Below are 20,760 nucleotides of genomic sequence, written 5' to 3' on the forward strand. Positions count from 1 at the left end.
AGTCAGTGGAGAATGTGTGATAGCATGTAAAGCTGCTCAATGTTACCAGAAACACTTTGAAGTACCTTTAAATAGCTGTTTATTTGTAAAGCTTCAATTAAAGGTAGTTTATAGACAGTACAGTCCCCCAACATGGCAATGTTTCGTCAGAGGAGGAACCACACTCTGAAAGCATTATACTCGTGATAAAATCCCACCGAGTAAGTTTCCTCACAGGAGGAACCACACTCTGAAAGCATTATACTCGTGATAAAATCCCACCGAGTAAGTTTTTCAGGACTATGTTCCTCATGAAATGACTTTGCGGCACAAGCCCAAGTTTATGTCTGCTCATTTCCACGAGAGAGGCCACCCCCAATGCGTTGTCAGCTTACAAGAGAGCTCTCTTTACTAACTAGGATCCATTGTTCTCCTCTGTCCTAAAGAAGCCTTGAATTGGCAGACATGTGTTCTTCTATTTTCAGAAAGAATAAATCAGGTGTGCGCCATTATAAGACATCACTGGTCTATCTTGACACCTCATCCCATGTTTCATGATGTACCCTGTTTTACTTTCTGCTGGGTCAAAGATTTACAAGATTTTCTGGTCCTCTCTGAACTACAAACTTTTCTCTCATTTCTGGAAACACACTAAGTGGGGCATTCTCCCTGTGATCACTGTTTGGTTTTCTCTCATTCCCCATCAGTTTCTATATTCATATACCCCAATATGGGCAAACTCTCTCAACACCATTCTAGTTGTTCTTCCACAGGCATTATCTACGTCATTCAGTGCTCATGCCCACTGTCATAGGTAGGGAAAAACACTGAGGTGTTGAGAACTGGAATCATTGAACACCGTTCCTGTTTATGATCAAGCCATATTGAGGCTCCTTTGGTTGCTCATTGCTTATAGGCTTTCAGCCACATGACCTTTTCTGATTGGTCTCAACTTTTTGGCACCTTTTTAAATGTTTAACTTATAAAATGCTACTTTTTGTATATTCATATATGTAACCATTCTTACAAGTGCAGCCTTTCTACGTGACTGCATGTTATATCTTGACATGTAAACATTCTTAGCACTAGTATATATAGAAGTTGCTGCATACTTATCATCAAGTGTTGTTTTGTGTATTATCTTTAACTTCTAAAATGCTATTTATGTATATTCATGTATATGTTTACCCTTACAGACACAGCCTTTATACGTGACTGCATGTTATATCTTTCTAATAAGATTTCTAAAAAAGCTCTTTGAACTGTTACGTACAGAAGGTTTTGTGCACTTACAGTTGAGGACATTTCTGTATTACTGGTCTATCTTTGGTGTGAGTACTGTACCTGCCACTGTTCCTATATTTATTTATTCATTTCTTTACAGACATGTGAAATTTCTCCTGTGGCTCCTTCCCAATGCAGTTCCTCCGGCAAAACCTGGCTGTGTTGGGGGACTGTTCTGTCTATAAACTATCTTTAATTGAAGCTTTATAAATAAACAACTATTTGAAGAATCTTCAAAGTGTTTCTGGTAGCACTGAACAGCTTTACATGCTATCAAGCATTCCCCACTGACTTCCATGATTAATATGTGTGATTCTATTATCCCACTATCTCTAGGGGCAGCTGACCATATTTACTATGGCAATTCGAAGTATTACAAAGGGGTCAGATTTTCTTAAATAGAAAGCACTGTTTCTGTCTGCTTTTCTTCAAGCTCATACCAAACAATCAGTTTGCATTTAGTCACAAGGAACATGACAACTTGAACAGCACAGGTCCTGCTGATATGCAATAGGACAATTTGTAATAGAAATTTGCCTTCCAATGAACATGGACCATTATAACACTCCCACTAACCGAGTGTCAACAAATGTATTAGGAGGAGCACCAAGACTTTTTTAAAAAGGCTTTTTTTTTTAGATAATTTAGGCCTAGATTTACTAAAACACCGCAGCGTCATGAATCACGCAGTGCAGGGGGGCTGGCCGGCTTTCGCACCCAATAGCGCCATCATAAAAGGTGGTGCTATTGGGCGCGAAATGGGCAGCGAAAAGGCTCCTTACCTTTTCGCCGTCCACGCTGTCTTCGCGACATCCGCCCCGACTTCTCCTCTTCCTGGCAGATTCCACCCTGACTCCACCCCTTTTTAGCTATTGCACGCGAAAAGGGACTTTTTGTGTGCGAAACCTCCCTTTTCGCGTGCGCTAGCTTTAAAAAATGACCCCCTTCGTTTGCAGTTATCAAAAAAAATTAAAGGTCAATTTTCAAAGAGCTGCATGTGTAAATAGCATATATTTGCATATATGCTATTTTATAAACCTCAAAATACACGTGCAAATAAGCGAACGTGAGTAAATTTGTGTGTGTAAAAAGGAGTGGGCCAGAGATGTTCTGGGGTGTGGCCAACACTTATGCAAGTTGACATTTCATAAGCAATTTATGCATGTAAATTTGGCAGCTTACTTGCTCTATATCTGGAATAAGTGACTGTAAATGTCTTAAAAGTGAAATACTGATAGGGTGAGGGTCCATTTATTTTATAACCTGCAAAAAATCATATACAAACAGGTTATAAAATACAGCAGTAGATTTTCACACTCCCATATACATGTGCCTATGGGCTCACACAGCTATTTGAAAATTAACCTCTAAAATTCCCTTTTTTTTAAATTACTGGTGGAGCGCACTGTTAACCCGCGATTATTCATTAAGGGGTAATAGCGCATTGAAAACGTGCATCCAACACCCCCCCTCGAACCTAATAGCGCCCGCAACATGCAAATGCATGTTGATGGCCCTATTAGGTATTCCCGTGCAATTCAGTAAGTAAAATGTGCAGTCAAGCCGCACATTTTACATTAAGAAATTAGCGCCTACCCAAAGGTAGGCATTAATTTCTGCCGGCGCTGGGGAAGTGCACAGAAAAGCAGTAAAAACTGCTTTTCTGTGCACCCTCCGACTTAATATCATGGCGATATTAAATCGGAGGTCCCGAAAGTTAAAAAAAGTAAAAAAAAAAAGAAAAAAAAATTTGAAATAGGCCCGTGGCTCGCGGGTTGAAAACCGGACGCTCAATTTTGCCGGCGTCCGGTTTCCGAACCTGTGGCTGTCAGCGGGCTCGAGAACCGACGCCAGCAAAATTGAGCGTCGGCTGTCAAACCCGCTGACAGCTGCCGCTCCTGTCCAAAAAGAGGTGCTAGGGACGCGCTAGTGTCCCTAGCGCCTCTTTTTACCGCTGGCCCAAATTTAAATAAATTAAATTACTGTATCGCGTGCACAAGAGAGTGTCCTGTGCACGTACTGGGAGAGCGGGCGCTCGGCCCGAATGTTTTTTTTCATTCTTGAGGAGATATTAGGGTTTAAAGATTTTAAAACCAGCTTCTCTATAGCCACTTTCACCATTATGAATTTAAAGACATGTCCATCTCTAGTACTCAAGGGCTACAAACTGGGCTGGCTTTCAGGATATTCCTGTAAGGAGGGATGATCCCTTTGTGCTGCAGCACAGCTGATGCTGCCTCGGGGGTGCCCCATGATGCCTTTGCCAGCAGCTGGAGAACGCACTTTGGCACGAGCAGGACAGACCTTCACCTGTACAAACCAACTGCTGTGCAAGTTGAGCCCTTGGGTTCTGGTGGCCAGCAGGACTTAGGAGATTCAAAGAGTCTAGATCAGAGCTTTCCAAACTTTTCATGTTGGTGACACACTTTTTAGACAAACATAATTTCGTGACACGGTAATTCAGTCTACTAGCAAACCAGAGGTTAAAGGTTAAACGAACAAAATGTATTTCAACAATTTATGTATGTTTCCTTAAATATATACATCATAAAATGTTTCACGACTCAAGCTATCTTGTGAAAACCTTTCATTTATATTAAAAATAGATAATGTTCCAAGATTAATGTTATTGTTATAATTTATGAATAACAATAATAAAACAAAGTTTTTGTGTTATTCAATTTACCTCTTTAATGAGATATATGAGCTTGATGGGATGAACACAGCTTTTGAATATTTGGTATTAATAAAAAAGTCCAAAGGGTCTTCTGCGTAATTTTATAAAGCTGGCCAGTTTCACACTATAAAATTGATAGTCTCATTCAACTAATTCTATATGGCTATGAGCGTGAAGTCTGGAATATATAGGAAGGGACAGAATGTCAATATAAATCCTGCACCTCCAGTTCTGTAATTCTGTGCATCCACTGAAATTCCCCCAAACAATGGAGCTTGGATGTTTCCCTTACAGCAAAGGCTATCAGCGCCATTTTGAATACTGGCAGCCGACGGTCCGCGTGCAGGAAGTCGCTCCCGGACCCCCGCTGGACTTTTGGCAAGTCTTGTGGGGGTCAGGAGGGTCCCCTAAGACTTGCCAAAAGCCCCTGGTGGTCCAGCAGGGGTCCGGGAGCGATCTCCTGCACTCGGGCCATCAGCTGCCAGTAATCAAAATGGCGCCGATAGCCTTTGCCCTTACTATGACACAGGGGCTACCGGTGCCATTGGTCAGCCCCTGTCACATGGTAGGAGCACAAGATGGTGCGGGCCATCCAGTGCTCCTACCATGTGACAGGGTCCGGCCAATGGCACGGATACCCTGTCACATGGTAAGGGCAAAGGGCCATCGGCGCCATTTTGATTAGTGGCAGCCGACGGCCTGGGAGCGGGAGATCGCTCCAGGGACCCCCACTGGACCACCAGGTACCTGTAAAAAGTTTTTTGTGGGGTTGGGAGGGTGGGGGAAGCTAAGGTATTCATTTTAAAGGGTCGGGGTTGGGTTTTTGTTTATCGGCTCGGGCGCATACTGTGATGGCTTGATGCTCATATACAACATTTGGAGCTGTCTACATTGTAACTATATTGTTAAGATGTGTACATTTTCCATGTGTACAGTTGCCTTGTCTATCTCAGTATTCTATTAGGGAGGATCCAGCATTTTAGTGTTAAACCCATAAATGCATATAAGTATTTGTTCGACGTCAATGTCAATAAAGTTGTACTTTTTTTTTAATTGATTCTAATTTTTCATTCACATTAGTGCTTTTTTCCCCACTCCTTTGGAGGGTATTTGGGTCTGTTTGCACCTCTGTTGAGCACCTTTCATAATTACATATTAATTGATGTGTTCTTACAGTGCTAAAAAAAGAAATAGAAATATAGTAAAGTAATTGTCTCTTCTAATGCTTTCTGCAACTCCTTCTTTATTTTCTAGTAAATCTGGTGCTTATGAAATATGCCAGATTGGCAGCACTGGAAACTGAAGTCCTCCATTTATCCTCAGAAGAGGTACAATGTGGGCAATGGCAGTGCAAGCACCCCCACATTGCCCTACCAGTGTGCCCTCTCCCCTTGCTCTGGATGAGTATGTTGTTCAGTTTCCAATTACCATGCTGTCTTTGGCCACTTTATTGACACTGTCAACAGTAATAGTCATTAGTGCTAAACTGTGATAATGATTTCTTTTATGGGATGTAGACACCTGTCTACTTCAATTGTGCTGGGTCTATCAAGAAATGTCACATAGGTCGCCAAGCAGTGATGCTAATGATTCTTGGTCAATAGTGGCCTGAGCTAGATTTGAACTGGTGACCTAGAAGTGAAAGACTCCATAACCCTATGCCAAATTACCTTGAGACACATAGTCCCCAACCTGCCTCCCCCCAAACGCCCCCTATCTTTGCCTTTACAAAGAAAAGGTGAATCAAGCTTAAATTTAGTTTAGTTGCTATTTGCAAGCATATGCTTGTGGTTGCAGCCCTGCCATGGAAAAGCTACTCACTTAGCTGGCTGCAGTTGGAAACAGTAAGCCTGTGCTTGTTGTGTTCTTCCTCTTCGTCTTGCCAGACATTGCTACTTGTGGGTTCTGAGCTCATCTGGGTGCTCTGGGAACATCCGTCGACTGTAATCACCTGCAGGGGAGGAAGAACATTTTAAAAGGGTATTCCGATTCTGGACATTCTAATAACTACCACCAGGGCCCACTCTGGACAAAACTGTGCACAGTCCATGTGCCATCATTTTTTTTTTTTATTGCATGAAAACTAATGTAGGAAATCAAATTCTGATGTTATCTGCTCTCTAACCATTTGTTTCATTGTGAAAGTACAATAACTTAGCCTGAATTCCATTTCAGAGCATTTGAAGGTTGATAGTCTATTCTTTATGGGAAAAAAACAGAAGTATAAAACCTAAACACTGTCCACAATGATAGGGAGCCATGTGGTCACATTACATGCACCATTACTATAAGAAACAAACATCCTTATGTTGCTCTATATTGGCACACAATTTTCTATAATAAAAAATTATACATGCTATATATATGATAGGATGAAAAATGTTATATGTTGTTTAATTATTATTATTCATAAACAGATAAATGATACTACACTTGATTTCAGAATTTAGGGATGCTTGAAACAGATACAGAGGATAGTGGTAAGACCAGAGGTGGTGAAAGACTGCGTAAAATTAAATAGGGGGACTATGTGTTGGTTTGGGTATGGAGCATGCTCATCTACCTGGAACAGTGGAGAACCATAAAGGGAAGATCAACTTGAAGAAGAAAATCTCCTGCAGGAGGTAAAGTTTTACAGCTGACTGCTGGGCAATTCTCTTAGCTACAACAATGTAGGCAGAGACAATGGAGAAGACCAGGTAGGCCAATTGGTCCTTATCTGCCAGCATCTACTGTGATACCATTTTAATATGAAGATGATAGACTACTTGACAAAACTGGAGAAAACTAAAATGTGGAAAAATAGTTACAGTACAATATTATTAAGAAAACATTTCAAGAAATATATATAATATTCACCAGCAACAATAAGGTGTACTGGGTATCATGCAGGCATCATCTCAAGCAGGTCTCTACAACTCTGACATTCGAGTTGAAAGAAAATAGCAAAGCTTTACAATATCCAGCTCCACGACCCTGAGCACAAGTTGTCCCAGGGAAACAAAGCGATCTTGGATTTACACTGCTTGATGCTCCTCAAGCATACATCTTCCTGATCTTCTCAAAAAGTGATCGAGACCTACATCAACCGAAGCCAGAGGAAGCTATCTTTTTTTTCTATATTATAAAGCACATGCCTATTGTTAAAAAGAAAAAGCCCTCAACTCACTTTAGTGCATGCCATGCCCTGCTATGGTTTAATACTATAAAAGGTGAATTTTCAAACTTTGCGCATGGAAAAATCAGCACATAAGCGTGTAAATAGCATATACTTCCATTATGCTATTTATAAACGTCAAAATATATGCAAAAGTAAGAGTCTGGAAGTGAATTTGCACATATTAAAAAAAAGGGGCAGGCCAGGGGCATTCCAGAGTGTGCAATGGAGAAATTACTTACCTGATAATTTCGTATTCCTTAGTGTAGACAGATGAACTCAGGACCAATGGGTTTATACTCCCCTGCCAGCAGATGGAGACAGAATCAGGTTTCAAAGCTGACATCACCCTAGATACACCCCTGCATTGACCTCAGCCCTTCAGTATTCTCCTCAAAAGCTACTGTGGACATATTATCGAAAAAACTTGATTAAAAACAGATAACCGTAACTGTACTCAACCAAACAAACACTGAACCCCAGTAAGATTATAGATGCCCATAATCTCTTGGTATCTATATCCACTCCACAGGCAAATCCTTGGCACCATGCTTGGGCAGCCGTGGGTGGGATGCAGAGCCCATCTGTCTACACTAAGGAAAATGAAATTATCAGGTAAATAATTTCTCCATTTCCTAGTGTGTAGCCAGATGGATTCAGGACCAATAAGATGTACAAAATCCACTCCCAATCAGGGCGGGAGGCTGCCCGTGGTCCGGTTAACACTGGCCCTGCAAAGGCTGCATCCTTCCTAGGACTGAACATCAGGTGATAGAACCTGGAGGTGTGCAAGGAGGACCACATCGCCGCTCAGCAGATGTCGACGGGAGACAGCAGTCTAGCTTCGACCCATGAAACTGCCTGAGCCCTAGTGGAATGAGCTTTAACCTTAAGGGGTAATAGCTTTCCCGCCTCCACATAGACTCCTGTGAGCACCTCCTTAATCCAGCAAGCTATGGTAGCCTGCGAAGCTGGTTCACCCTGCTTCCTTCCACTATGAAGGATAAACAGGCAGTCCATCTTTCCAACTGGTTTTGAAACTTCCTGATACTGCACCCAAAGCCTACTGACATTCAAATAGCAGAGGAGGTGGTATTCTTCCACATCCTTGTGCTTATCTAGGGATAGTAATGAAATGGACTGATTCAAATGAAACTCTGAGACTATCTGATAATTGCCAGGTTCTTGTGGCCTGGTTTGGCCTCTGTTGGAAACAGGATGCTGGGCTTGATGGACCCTTGGTCTGACCCAGCATGGAAATTTCTTATGTTCTTATCTTGGGCAAGAAGGATGGAACGGTACGAAGCTGTAACACACCACCGTAGGGCTGGCCAGAGGTACTTCTCCCCTTCCAGAAAATGGGCCATGAATGGATGAACCAACTGGCGGGTTCCGTTCACTTAACTCCTTGAAGGACCAGGTAGTGTCTCTCTCCTGTTTCAGGGGAGAAGGGTCAAATCTTTATTCAAGCCGTCCTGCAAAAATTCCAGAATTAGTGGGGATTTTGACCGTCCAAGAGGAAACACCGCATTCCTTGTACCAGGTCTCAAATACTCTCCAGACCCACACATATGCTAAGGATGTAGAGAAATTCTGTGCGTGGAGTAAGGTGGCATCAGGTGATCCCTCTCAAGGGCCAGACCGAAAGACAGAATTGAGTCAGATCCTCGTGAAGGTCCGGTCCCTGCTGTAGCAGATCCCTTTATGGTGGGAAGCACAGGTGGGTCTCCACAAGGAGTCTCAACTTCTCCATATACAATGGACACCTGGGACAATCTGGAGCTACTAGTAGGACTAATCTCCTGTGGTGCTCGATTCTGCAAATGACCCTGCACAGGAGGGGCCACGGAGTGAAGATTAGCAGCTCCTCTTCCGGCCAAGTCTGAATGAGAGCGTCGATCTCCAGGGAGTCAGGGAACCTTCGCATTGTGAGATGCGGCCAGTAGGTCAATGGACAGGAGACCCCAGCAATCTACTAGCTGAAAGGCTTTGGCCAACAACACTCACTCTCCTTGATACAGACTCTCCCTGCTTAGAAAGTCTGCTCTGACATTGTCTCTTCCTGTGATGTGGGAGGCTGAGATCATCTGTAGATGTATTTCCGCCCATTCCATAAGGAAATATCTCATGTAAGACTTGCTGGCTTTGGTTCCACCCTGGCGATTGATGTAGGCTACCATTGTTGTGTTGTCCAACATTACGTGGTCCACTTGACCCTGGAGTATGTGGCTGAATTGTAGACACACCAATCTGACTGCCTCTTCCTTGATCCAACACCCCTGGGCCGTCAGTTCCTGTCAGTGAGATCCCCACTGTTGTGACGACCAGCCAGTTCAAGGGGACAGGGGTAAACCCCTGCCCCAGATGAGCTTGCTGCAGCCACCAGTGGAGCCGAGAGCATACTTCCATCAGTAAGTGGAGGCAAATCAAATAGTCTTGAGACAGTGGGTTCCAACGTGACTGCAGGTAGCGTTGAAGTGGTCACACGTGTGCCCTCGCCCACTGCACTAATTCCAGGGTTGCTGCCATCAGAGGACTTGAAGATATCTCCACACTGTCAGGCATATCATGTTCATCAACAGACGCCCTTGAGACATCACATTCCTTACCTGCACAGTCTGGAGGAACACCTTGCCCTGCTTGGTGTTGAACCGGACTCCCAGATATTTCAATGACTGGGAGGGTTTGAGACTGTTTTTGTCCAGGTTTACGATTCAACCAAGTTCCTGAAGCAAGTAGCTCACCCTGTTGGTCACCCGGAGACTCTCTTCCATGGACTTTGCCCCGATTAACCAGTCATCCAAGTACAGGTGCACCAGGATTCCCTCTTTTCTCAATGCTGCTGCTACGACCACCATTTCATTTATTTTCATTTCATTTAATAACATTTATTAATCACCTAACACTAAAAGGCCTAGGCGATGTACATAAATACATACATAAAATTAAATCACTACAAACACATAGTTTCACAGAAACTAAATATCAAAATACCAGAAGACAAATAAAAATTCCATGATAATAAGTCATAATGGTAAAAGTAAACATCATGATAAAACTCAAGAGAAATAAATAAATAAATCCAAATTACTGATACATCTGCTATTATATATCACGCATCTTCACATCGCGTTTTACACATTAAATGCACGGGTAAGCAGAAATTCTTTATAAGACGTTTTAAATTTCTTGACATCTTCCAAAGATCTTAAGTCTAAAGGAATAAGATTCCATTGACAGGGTGCCGCGATCGAGAAAGAAGTTTCCCTAGTATTGAATAAGTGGGCCTGACGAACCGAAGGAACCTCGAGCAAATTCAATTGGGATGATCTCAAGCATCTAGCTGGTTTATGAATCCTCAAGAATGCATTAAACCAATAAGAGCAATTGGACATACGGAGTTTATAAACAATCATCCCTATTTTGAAAGCAATCCATTCATGGACTGGTAACCAGTTAAGACTGCATAAAACTGGCGAGATCCTCTCAAAACGCTTTAAATTAGAAACTAACCTAGCAGCAGAGTTTAATAATAACTGAATAAGCTGAATTTGACATTTAGGTAAACCAATATAAAGTCCATTACAGTAATCAATATGCGGGAATATGAGCGCCCGAACAACCATCAAAAAATCTCTCTCATATAACAGATGATGTAATCCTACCAATAACCGCTGTTTGAAAAAAACAGTTTTAATTAGCATTCTAATTTGAGGTTTAAAAGATAAAGTGGAATCAAATGTTTTGGGGCGGTGGCCAGGCCAAAGGGCAGTGTCTGAAACTGATAATGGTGACCCAGGACCGTAAAGCGTAGGAAACGTTGATATTCTTGTTGGATTGCAATATGTACATAGGCCTTGGATAGGTCCAGGGAGATTAAGAACTCTTTTGATTGTACGGCCTTTATCAAGGGTTTCCATGTGGAAATGAATTACTCATAGATGTCGGTTGATGCTCTTGAGGGCCAGGATGGGGTGAAAGGAACCTTCCATCTTGGGTACAATGAAATAGATGGAACAATGCCCCGTATTTTCCTGGGGCATAGGTACTGGGATTATAGCCCTCATCCTGAGGACCCTCAATAGGGTAGTCTCCACTGCCTGCTTCTTGTGCTGGGAGTGCCAAGGAGATATCATGAATATGTCCCAAGGAGTACTATGAAATTCCAGCACATATCCTTCTCGTATGACCTCCGGTACCCATTTGCCCAAAGTGATCTTAACCCACCTTTGGTAGAAGAGGGAAAGTCTACCCCCTATTTCCTCGTTCTGAGGGTGGGTCGGCAAAACTTCATTGGGTGGTTCGGGATGAACCTGAACCCGAGCCTGCCCCTCTCTTGGGCTGCTGACTTCAAAAGGACTGAGACTTCCCAAAGGATCTAGACCTCTGAAATTTTGAGTTTCTGTAGGGGCGAAGGGTTTGGGAGCCGCTGGATTGGGCACTGTAACTGCTTTCTCTTATCTCTGGTAGCCGGGTTACTAAAGATTCACTCCATTTCCTGGCCAGCTTTTCCAATTCACTTCCAAAGAGGAATGATCCTTTAAAGGGCATCTTTGTGAGATTTGCCTTGGAGGTTGCATCTGCTGACCAATTCCACAGCCATAGCTGTCTTCTGGCTGCCACCACTGAGGCCAATCCTCTGGCTGAGGTACAGACTGGGTCCGAGCCCACATCAGCTAAAAAGGTGGCAGCGGGTTCCATAACCACTCTGGAATTCTCCCTCAAGTCATCTACCTCCCGAGAGAGGAGCAGGCATGATCTACCAGGGCACAACAAGAAGCAATCTGTAAGGTCACTGCTATTGCGTCAAATGCCTGTTTAAGGATAGACTCCATCTGCCTATCATGCACATCCTTTAAGGCTGCTCCTTCTTCCACTGGGATAGTTGTTCACTTAGAGACAGCAAAGACCACTTTAGGGAAACACAAACATTCTCTCGCTGCCGGATCTAGTGGGTATAGAGCTTCTATCACTCATCCAACTTTAAAACTTGCTTCTGGGGCAACCCATTCCTGGATGGCTTCTAGTACTGGAAAGTAGGAAGAGGCTTTCCGTAGGGAAATCAGAACAGGATTCTTCTTTGGTTCCATCATAGACTCCACCCCTGAAACTCCCAGCATCTTCAAGGTCTGGAAAACCAGGGCCGGCAATTCGTCTCTATGGACAAACTGTCCATACGGTCCATACTGTCCATACCAGTTGTCTTGCTTACTTGTAATTCGTTGTTTTACCTGTAAACCGGAGTGAAGGCCTCTAGCTAAACTTCAGTATATAAAAGCGTATAAATAAAAATAAATAAATAAACATGGCCCAATACGGTTCTAAACAAGGGGGGATTTCCCCATCTTCCAAGGAATCTGGATCCTCTTCATTGTGCTGTTCGGGTACCTATCTGGGATACCCTTGGTGAGTCGAGGTATGCCTCAAGGTCTGCCAATAGGACTGGGAGAGGGAGGGCTTACTGACTGAGGTTCCATCTGGACAGGGGCAAATGAGGTAGCAGACTGCGCCTGTATGAGGGCTTGAAGACCTTGAAAGAATTCCACCCAAGAGAAGGCAGCCGGGTCTATACCTAGCCCAATAGGTACTGGGGTAGGTGCCACTAAATTTCCCTCTCCCATAGATGAACCAGTCCCAGGGTTACTCAGATCCGGGGTACTTCCAGTTATAGTTGTGGCTGACCCATCCTCTGAATGGGAGGAGCCAGGCTTAGCAAAGTCCGGGGAGGCCAACTTTCTCTGGGCTTCTCACAGTGCTGACATAACCAAGAATCCATGACAGACTGTGCAGCCCTAACATGACAAACTGTGCAGAGAGAAAGGTGCTTATGTTTCTTTGCTGCCGGAGCCAGATGGCTCACTCTTAAAATTTATGCGCACAGATTTCAGGCGCCTATGCGGGCCACAGTGAGGCACACGCACAGCCTGTGCACCTGGGCTTTACTTGTATTCTGTGCCTAGTGAGTTGTGTGCGTATGTATGCGTGCAACGTGATGTGCACAGTGTGCTTGCAGAGCTGACATGCACTGCACGTACCGAAGCTCTGTGTTGGGCCACAGGCACAAAAATGTGTTATTGCGGAATGGACCCATACCTCACAGTCGGGAAATGCCTCCCGACATGACGCGGACAGCCTCTGGTGGCATCATGGCTGCGTGCCACAGCATGGCGTGCAAATCAGCTGGGTGATGCTCCTCCCCTCACGTCAATGTCTTCCTGAGAGCCCCTGCGCTAGCGCAGGAAATTGAAGTATATAGACCCGAGTAACAGCACCAGCAATGCCTCAGCTACAGGCTTGCTTGTCCTGGGGCTCTTCGTCGGTGATTCTGTGTTCCATGGAGACTTGGACTGCCCGTTGGATTTGTTTGTCTTCCACCTGCCTCTGACCCAGACTGAGTATTTGATTCTGTTTGCCTGCTGCCTGCCCTGGACGGAGTTTGGATTCTGCGACTTGGCCACCTCAGCCGAACCTTGGCGCTGACCTATCATTTGGGTCCACGAAACGTAACACGCGTGCAAGATGGCGGCACTGCGGCCTACCATGTGGTGTGCCAACCGTGCCTAAGCAGGGCCTAGCCCAGCAGGGGGCCGCTCAACCTGCTCGGAAACCCACTTCCCCTTAACCCAACGGGATTGGGAATGACGTCGGTACAGCGTGGCAAGCAAGGAGATCAGAGGAAGTCTTACAAAACCCCTCCAACATTTCTGAATTGGGAGGAAATCCTCTCCTCTCTCTTTTTTTTTTTTTTTTACTTACCTGGGCTCAACGCTTACCAGCTGAGTACAGAGACAGTCTCCAGCCGCAGGAGGAAAGGGCTTTGGCTGTCACCGCCTCGCTCAGCTTCCTGCATCTGCTGCCTTTCAGCTGCTTCAGCAGTAAAGTCCACGCTGGGAATCAACTACTGGACCAAGGCACACCTCTGAGGGATCTCGGAAACCACCTCAGGAATTCTCAACTGGGGGATGGACCTTTTGGTATCACCGCAGGAGAGAGGGCTCAATCTTTTCTCCAATTTAAAAGTAGAATTTCTTCTTCCAAAATTTACCGAAATCTCCACAGGGAAAGCATGTCCGCATCTGTTGAAGATGGAGAAATACTGAAGGGCCGAGGTCACTGCAGGAGTGTATCTAGGGTGACGTCAGCTTTGAAACCTGACTCTATCTCCATCTGCTGGCAGGGGAGCATAAACCCATTGGTCCTGAGTCCATCTGGCTACATGCTAGGAAAGTTGCTATTTTAAAAGCAATTTACACAAGTAGATTTGGGAGCTTACTTGCATATTTCACCTGCTCTATATCTGGATTTAATGATTGTAAACATCTTAACACTGAAATACTGACAGGCTGGGGGTGTCTGGTTGAAACGGGGGGGGGGGGAGGAGGGAGGGGGGAGTTAAGAATGAAGACCTGCAGATGGTCTAGGAGATCTGGAAGACTAATTGGTAAAACTGTTAATTTCATTGCTGCACGCATATTAGAAAATTTCCCTAACTTACACACGGAAAAATTCAACTTTGTTGGGCTAAATGTATACAAATTACATATGTAAAATCTTCACATGTATACATATGCACCGCTTATCTGGAGAAGTTGTGACTTAGCCAGATAAGTCTTAAAAGCACTACTTATTTGGATAAAAAAGATAGCCAGATAAGTCTCAAATAGAATTACTTATCCAGATAACTAACACTATTGATAGCATATCAAGTCATCTGACTTAGCCGGATAAGTAATGCTTGAAAGTCACATCTGGCTAAGTAGCAGCTTTATCACTACTTAGCTGGATATATTGGAACTTATAAGTGCAATATATATTTGTGCTTTTTTTTGCCCCCTCCCTTTTTTTTTTTTTAACATGTGCTCACATGATGCAGGGTACATTTGCACATATTTAATAACCTGGGTATATCATATACGCACAGGTTATAAAATAAAGGTGTATATGTTCACGCACCCATATACACCTGTTTGAAAGTTATCCTCAGATTGCCTAACTGTCCTACAATCTAGAGAACAAGGGATATATATATATATATATCTAGCACTATAACTGCTTATACCTGTACCTACCGGAACTTGAAGCTCCATCTTCTGTTTCTTCTTCGGCCTAAGGGATTTTCTGTCAGTATTCTGAAGTTTCGCCTTCGGCCACACAGACTGGAAAATCTCACAGGATTTGGCAAATTCTGCAGATGAGAGAGAAAAATAAATTACCATACTGAAATGTGTTCCCAATATACAGGCTAGGGTATATATTTTATTTATAAAAAAAAGAAAAGAAAAAAAAAATCAAGCCTCATCTACCACCAGGTCCCTGGTAGGAGGCAGTATAAACTGCAGTATTGACTAACTCTTGTTTACTAAAGGTAAAGGAGATATTGACCACTGAATGTAAGCCGCTTTGAAGTGGCTGAAAGGCAGAATATAAATCTATGTAAATAAACAACAAGTGAGAGCATGGGATGCTAGGAGATTAATTATACAGCAGCATGCAAACACAATTATTCAATGAGAAGGCAGTATTTAACTATTACCAAAGACTTAGTCAAACCCTGGTTTCAAGGTGACCTTATTTCTTTATTTACAGTGGCAGTATTTTGCTAAAGGATTTTGCAAGTGCTCTAACTAACCTACTGAGACAAGAAAAACACAATGCACCAAGATGGCATGCCCATTTGCTCCAGAAAAGAAAGATGGCACAAATGTTCCTTTCTAAATCACACACTGATTTTGTACAGATAATATCAATTTTTTTTGTCCCCAACATGCACAATGTGGTAGCATTTCCTTTGTATAATAAAATATAATGAGCAAAAGTAATGAGCAAAATTGGACTGGATGTTATTTTTCCATGGCTCAGATTTTCAAAGCCAAGGCCCCTGGGTTTGTGACACAGGTCAGTGAATTTTACTCCAGGAACGTGGTCCATAAAGGTGATATAACATAGTATAACATATATTCTGCAGGCAGGTTTGGAACTTTTATGGTGTGTGTTCATCTAACTTCCTTGGACCGTACTTTCACAGTGAGTTTCCCTTTAACAAACCTTGAGAGTAGGATCAGATTAAGGGTCTGGCCAACTGGGCAGTCACCAGGGGAACCAACTGATAGGGCACTGAACCTCACCATCTGTTTTCCACGCTGATTGGCTCCCTCTGACTCTTCTACTGTGGAAGATCCGGTGGCCGAGGGCCTGGCCTGCAGAGCCCAACCCATCAGTAGCTGAAGACCTCAGGAGGCAGCAGGGCTGCCCGGCAGAACCCTAACCCGCTGGTAGCCAGGATAAGGAAGAGGCTGTGGGCCACCCAGCGGTTCCCAACCCGCTGTGTGGCAAAGTAAAGAGGAGGGCTTGAAGCTGCTGTCATATCCCAACCAAAGAAGAGCTGAAGACACTTGTCGAGGGGGGGGGGGGGTTGGAAAGTATGTAACAGTGTTTGTGGGTCAGCATGTGAGTGAGAGCCTATGAGAATGAGAGAGCTTGTTTGTGGGAGAGCATATGAGAGAGAGCTTGTGTGTGTATGTGGGAAAGCATGTGAGTGAGAGCTCGTATATGTCTGTGGGAGAGCATTGAGAGTGAGAGCTTGTATGTTTGTGGGAGAGCATGTGAGAGAGAGCTTGTGTGTGGGAGAGAATGTGAGAGTGAGAGCTTGTTTTTACATGGGAGAGCTTATATATGTGTATGTTCGTGGGACAGCATGTGAGAATGAGAGCTTGTGTATGTGTGTGCAGAAGAGCACTGACAGAACTTGTCTGTGTATGTGTGCATGGGAGAGCATGTGAGTGAGAGCTTGTGTGGAATAGTATGTAAGAGTGAGAGAGAGTGTGTGAGAGAGAGAATGTGTGAGGGAGGAAGAGAAGAAGATAGGAAGAGAGAAGAAGCAAAGAAAAGAAACCCTTAAAAAGGAATTAAGAAGACAAGACAAGGGGAAATGGAAAAAAGAAAATGGGACCAACCAATTAGAAAAATAAGATCAACAAACATTAAAAAAAAAAAATTTATATCTTTCATTTTTAGCGATTGTAATATGCCATCTTTGGGCATATGCATTTCTTATATTTTTGTATTTTGTTGTATCTTCATACTTCCATTATTCAGAGACTGGTTTCTTAAGCTTTCTATTTCAGGTTTGTCCTCATGTTTCTGTTTCTAATTTGTAATACCTTATTTCTGTATTAGGTCAGTCTATATTCTGCCTGTGTGTGAGGTGTAATATCTCTGTAGAGCAGAGCTTTCCAAACTGTGTGTCACCTAAAGTGGAAAGGTGTGTCGCCTGGTCCACATAGCAGCAGGGCCAGCAGAAACAGGGAACTACAGCAGGAAGATCGGCGGGGCCAAGGTGGAGCTTACCTCACCCTGGCCCGAAGAAAAGAGTCACGTTCATTCCTCCTCCTTCCTGCCTGCGCAGCCCTGGAAGAAAAACGTTGCCAGAGCCACATGGGCAGGAAGGAGGAGGAGCATCAGCCACGTACAGAAGAGGAGCAGCGTTAATGGGCCGCCGCATATCCCATGTCGCGGTGGCCCGAGAAGAGGAGGAAACCCGATAGCAGGGCCGCTGCGGATCCCATGTTGCGGTGGCCCGAGAAGAGGAGGAAACCCAATAGCAGGGCTGCTGCGGATCCCATGTCGCAGCGGCTTGAGAAGAGGAGGAAACCTGGTAGCAGGGCCGCTGCGGATCCTACGTTGCAGTGGCTCGAGAAGAGGAGGAAACTCAGTAGCAGAGCCGCTGTGAGAATGAGAACCTGATTGTGTGTTTGAGGGAAGAAGACAGATGGGGAGAAAAGAAACAGAAAAAAAAGACCCTGTAAAAGGAATTGACAGCAAAGGTAAAAATATTTTTTAGTGATTGGCATGTTATTTTTGGGAATGTGCAAGAGTAGCACTTTCTCTATGCCGATCTCACAATGTACGAGATCAGCATGGAGGAAGTGGAAGCCCGCAAATATTTAATACCACGGGGCTTGCACAGAGGAGGCAGCAGAACAAGCTTCAGTGCCAGTAGCAGCAATCAGCACCTCCCCAAATATCCACATGGCAGCAGTGACAGCAGTAGCAGAGGAATGAGAGAGGCTCTGAGGTTGCTGGCAAAAGAAAGAGAGGGGGGTCTGCCTTCAGTGTGTGCAAGTGTATGAATAGGAGTCTGCCTGGGGGTGTATATGTGTGAATGTATGGGTGCCTGCCTGTGGCTGTATCTATGTATTAGAACGAATGGGTGTCTTCCTAGGGTCTGTCTGTGTGAGAATAGGTGCCTGCCCGTGTGTGTGAAAATAAATTGGTGCCTGACTGCCTGCCTGGGGGTCTCTGTGTGTGTGTGAGAATGAATGTGTGCATGCCTGGCGGGTGGGGAGGGAGCAGTGTGAGAATGAATGGGAGCTGCCTGGGGGTCAGTGTGGGTGTAACATTATGTAATCCACAAATATTTATGTATATATTTCAGGAAACATGCATAAATTGTCAAAATACGTTTTGTTCGTTTAACCTTTAACCTCTGGTTTGCTAGTAGACTGAATTACTGTGTCGTGAAATTCACTTGAATGTTGAATTGAACATAGAACAACTAAAGTTTCGTTTGTCCCTCCCGACGCAGCCTCGCGGCGAAACACAGGTCAATGCTGGGGGACCCGCTTTGCGCCTTAAACTGCTGTAATATACACAGTGGAGTTGCCGTTTAAAATGAAAACACTATATTACTGAACTTCGTGTGGACATTGAATTTCTTCCTGCACATTTTCTGTGGTTCGCTGAGATTGTTTGCGTGCAGTAGAGATCCTGTTTGTTGTTTAGTCTTTAAGTAATTACATTTTAAATTAATACAGAAAAAAGTTATTACTTAAAGATGCAGAATTTTAAATATTTTGAGCAGAATTTCCCTAGAAATTCACTGTAAGAGTGTCCCTTCCACTCGCTCTCCCTACTTCCCTGGCCACATTGCCCTCTCAGGCCCCAACTCCTCCACCTGCCAGTATCTCTCTCCTCCACCTCTAAGCTCAACCTCTTCCCCTCTATTGCCAGTCCCAGAGGTTGAGTCTGTCCCTCCCTCTCTCACACACATGTTCCCTCTCTCTAATACACATACACACACCCTCATACAGGCTCCCTCCTCTCTCCCGCACACACACACACATCCCCTCATATAGGGCCCTCTTTCTTGCATATACACCCTCACAATCTCCCTTTCTCTCTCACACATACATTCTCACACAGGCTACCCATGTCTCTCTCTCACACATGCATTCTTCACACAGGTTCTGTCTCACACATACACAATCCCTTCACATACGCTAGCACCCTCACATACACACAATCCCTTTTTCATACACGAGCTCCCAATCTCTCACACACATACACTCCTTCACAATCTCCTCATTTAGGCTCCCTCTCTCTGAAACTCACACTCAAGCATCCCCCTCCCGCTCTCTTACCTCCCATGCTCTCTTCACACCCTCCTGCTCTCTCTCACCCTCCTCTCTCACACACACACACACACATTCTCTCTTACTGGGGCCTTCCATCTTTGCCGCGAGTGGAGCGCGGCACACGCAGGCCATGCTCCGTTCGCAGCATGCCGGGGTCTCTTCTGCTATTTTCTGTGCAGAAAATGGCAATTCTGCGCTCCGCAGTAGCACAGAATTCCCTGAGGTCTAGAGTCCTAAGAATTATTGCTGTGATTATATGGAATGGCAAGGCTCTGGGTTTCTTTTTTTTTTTTTTTGCAGTTGTTTGCATTACTTCACAAAGTATTTGGTAGTGGAGGTAGTTTTTTGGATTGAGGTGACACCAGAATATACATAATCATACATATATATTTTTTTTATGTTGGATTGTAATGTGAACTGTCCTAATTCTGCTTTGCATCTGTTCTTATTCCCATTTTATTACAGTTATGATTTCTGTCTTTCTGGAAAAAAGAATTCATGAAAGAATACTTGGATATTTGTTTCATTACATGATTGCTTGGATTTGATGTTTGTGTTCTTTGCTTTTTACATCATATTCCTCTTGTGTATTTATAAACTACAACAAATACAAAATAAATTAATACACATTAATAAAGAATTTTTAACATTAATAAGTGATGAAAATGACCGAGTTAAAATATTTTAAAGTTTCACATATGATGCATAATGGCTGTTGCAGATGGCTTAGAAATTCATTGTAGGGTGCATACTAAGGCATTATTTATCAATCAGAGTACAACTACTAGGGTTCAGATCTGTATGCCTACTGACCATCCACGTTAAACTTAGGCCCACCCAAAAAATCAGTTCTGACTTCACCACTGGTATGAGAGAGAACAAGAGCCTCCATGTGTGAATGAGCAAGAGCAAGCCTACATGTGTGTGTGAAAGCCTGCATTTGTATGAGAGAGTGAGCTTGTGTGTGTGTGTGTGTGAGGGAGAGAGGGTATGTGTGACAGTATGTATATATGTGTGCGTGCGTGGGTGTGTGTGTGTGTGTGTGTGTGTGGAAGAAAGAGGGAATGAGGCAGTGTGTGAGAACATGTTTTAGGGAGAGAAGAGGTGTGTGTGTGTGAAAGCATGTGTGTGTGTGAGAGATGGAGTTTGTATATAGACATGAAAGAGGGGGAAAGAGATGACGTATGTGTGTCTGAGCATGTGTGTATGAGGTACAGAAAGGAAATGTGTGTGTGTGAGCATGTGAGAGA

General features: G+C 43.9%; 1 protein-coding gene across 1 annotated transcript in view; it reads right to left on the bottom strand.

Annotated features, from left to right (window-relative positions):
* Positions 1-20,760, bottom strand: part of TRPM6 (transient receptor potential cation channel subfamily M member 6) — a 187,192-nt gene that overhangs the window by 59,901 nt on the left and 106,531 nt on the right. Inside the window, exons 12-13 of the mRNA XM_029615982.1 lie at positions 15,167-15,282; positions 5,762-5,891 (exon numbers count right to left, since the gene is read on the bottom strand). Coding sequence (XP_029471842.1) covers positions 5,762-5,891; positions 15,167-15,282 — 246 coding nt within the window. The remainder of the gene's footprint in view (positions 1-5,761; positions 5,892-15,166; positions 15,283-20,760) is intronic.

This window comes from Rhinatrema bivittatum, chromosome 1, assembly GCF_901001135.1.
Source record: "Rhinatrema bivittatum chromosome 1, aRhiBiv1.1, whole genome shotgun sequence".
In the NCBI taxonomy this organism is placed as follows: Eukaryota; Metazoa; Chordata; class Amphibia; order Gymnophiona; family Rhinatrematidae; genus Rhinatrema; species Rhinatrema bivittatum.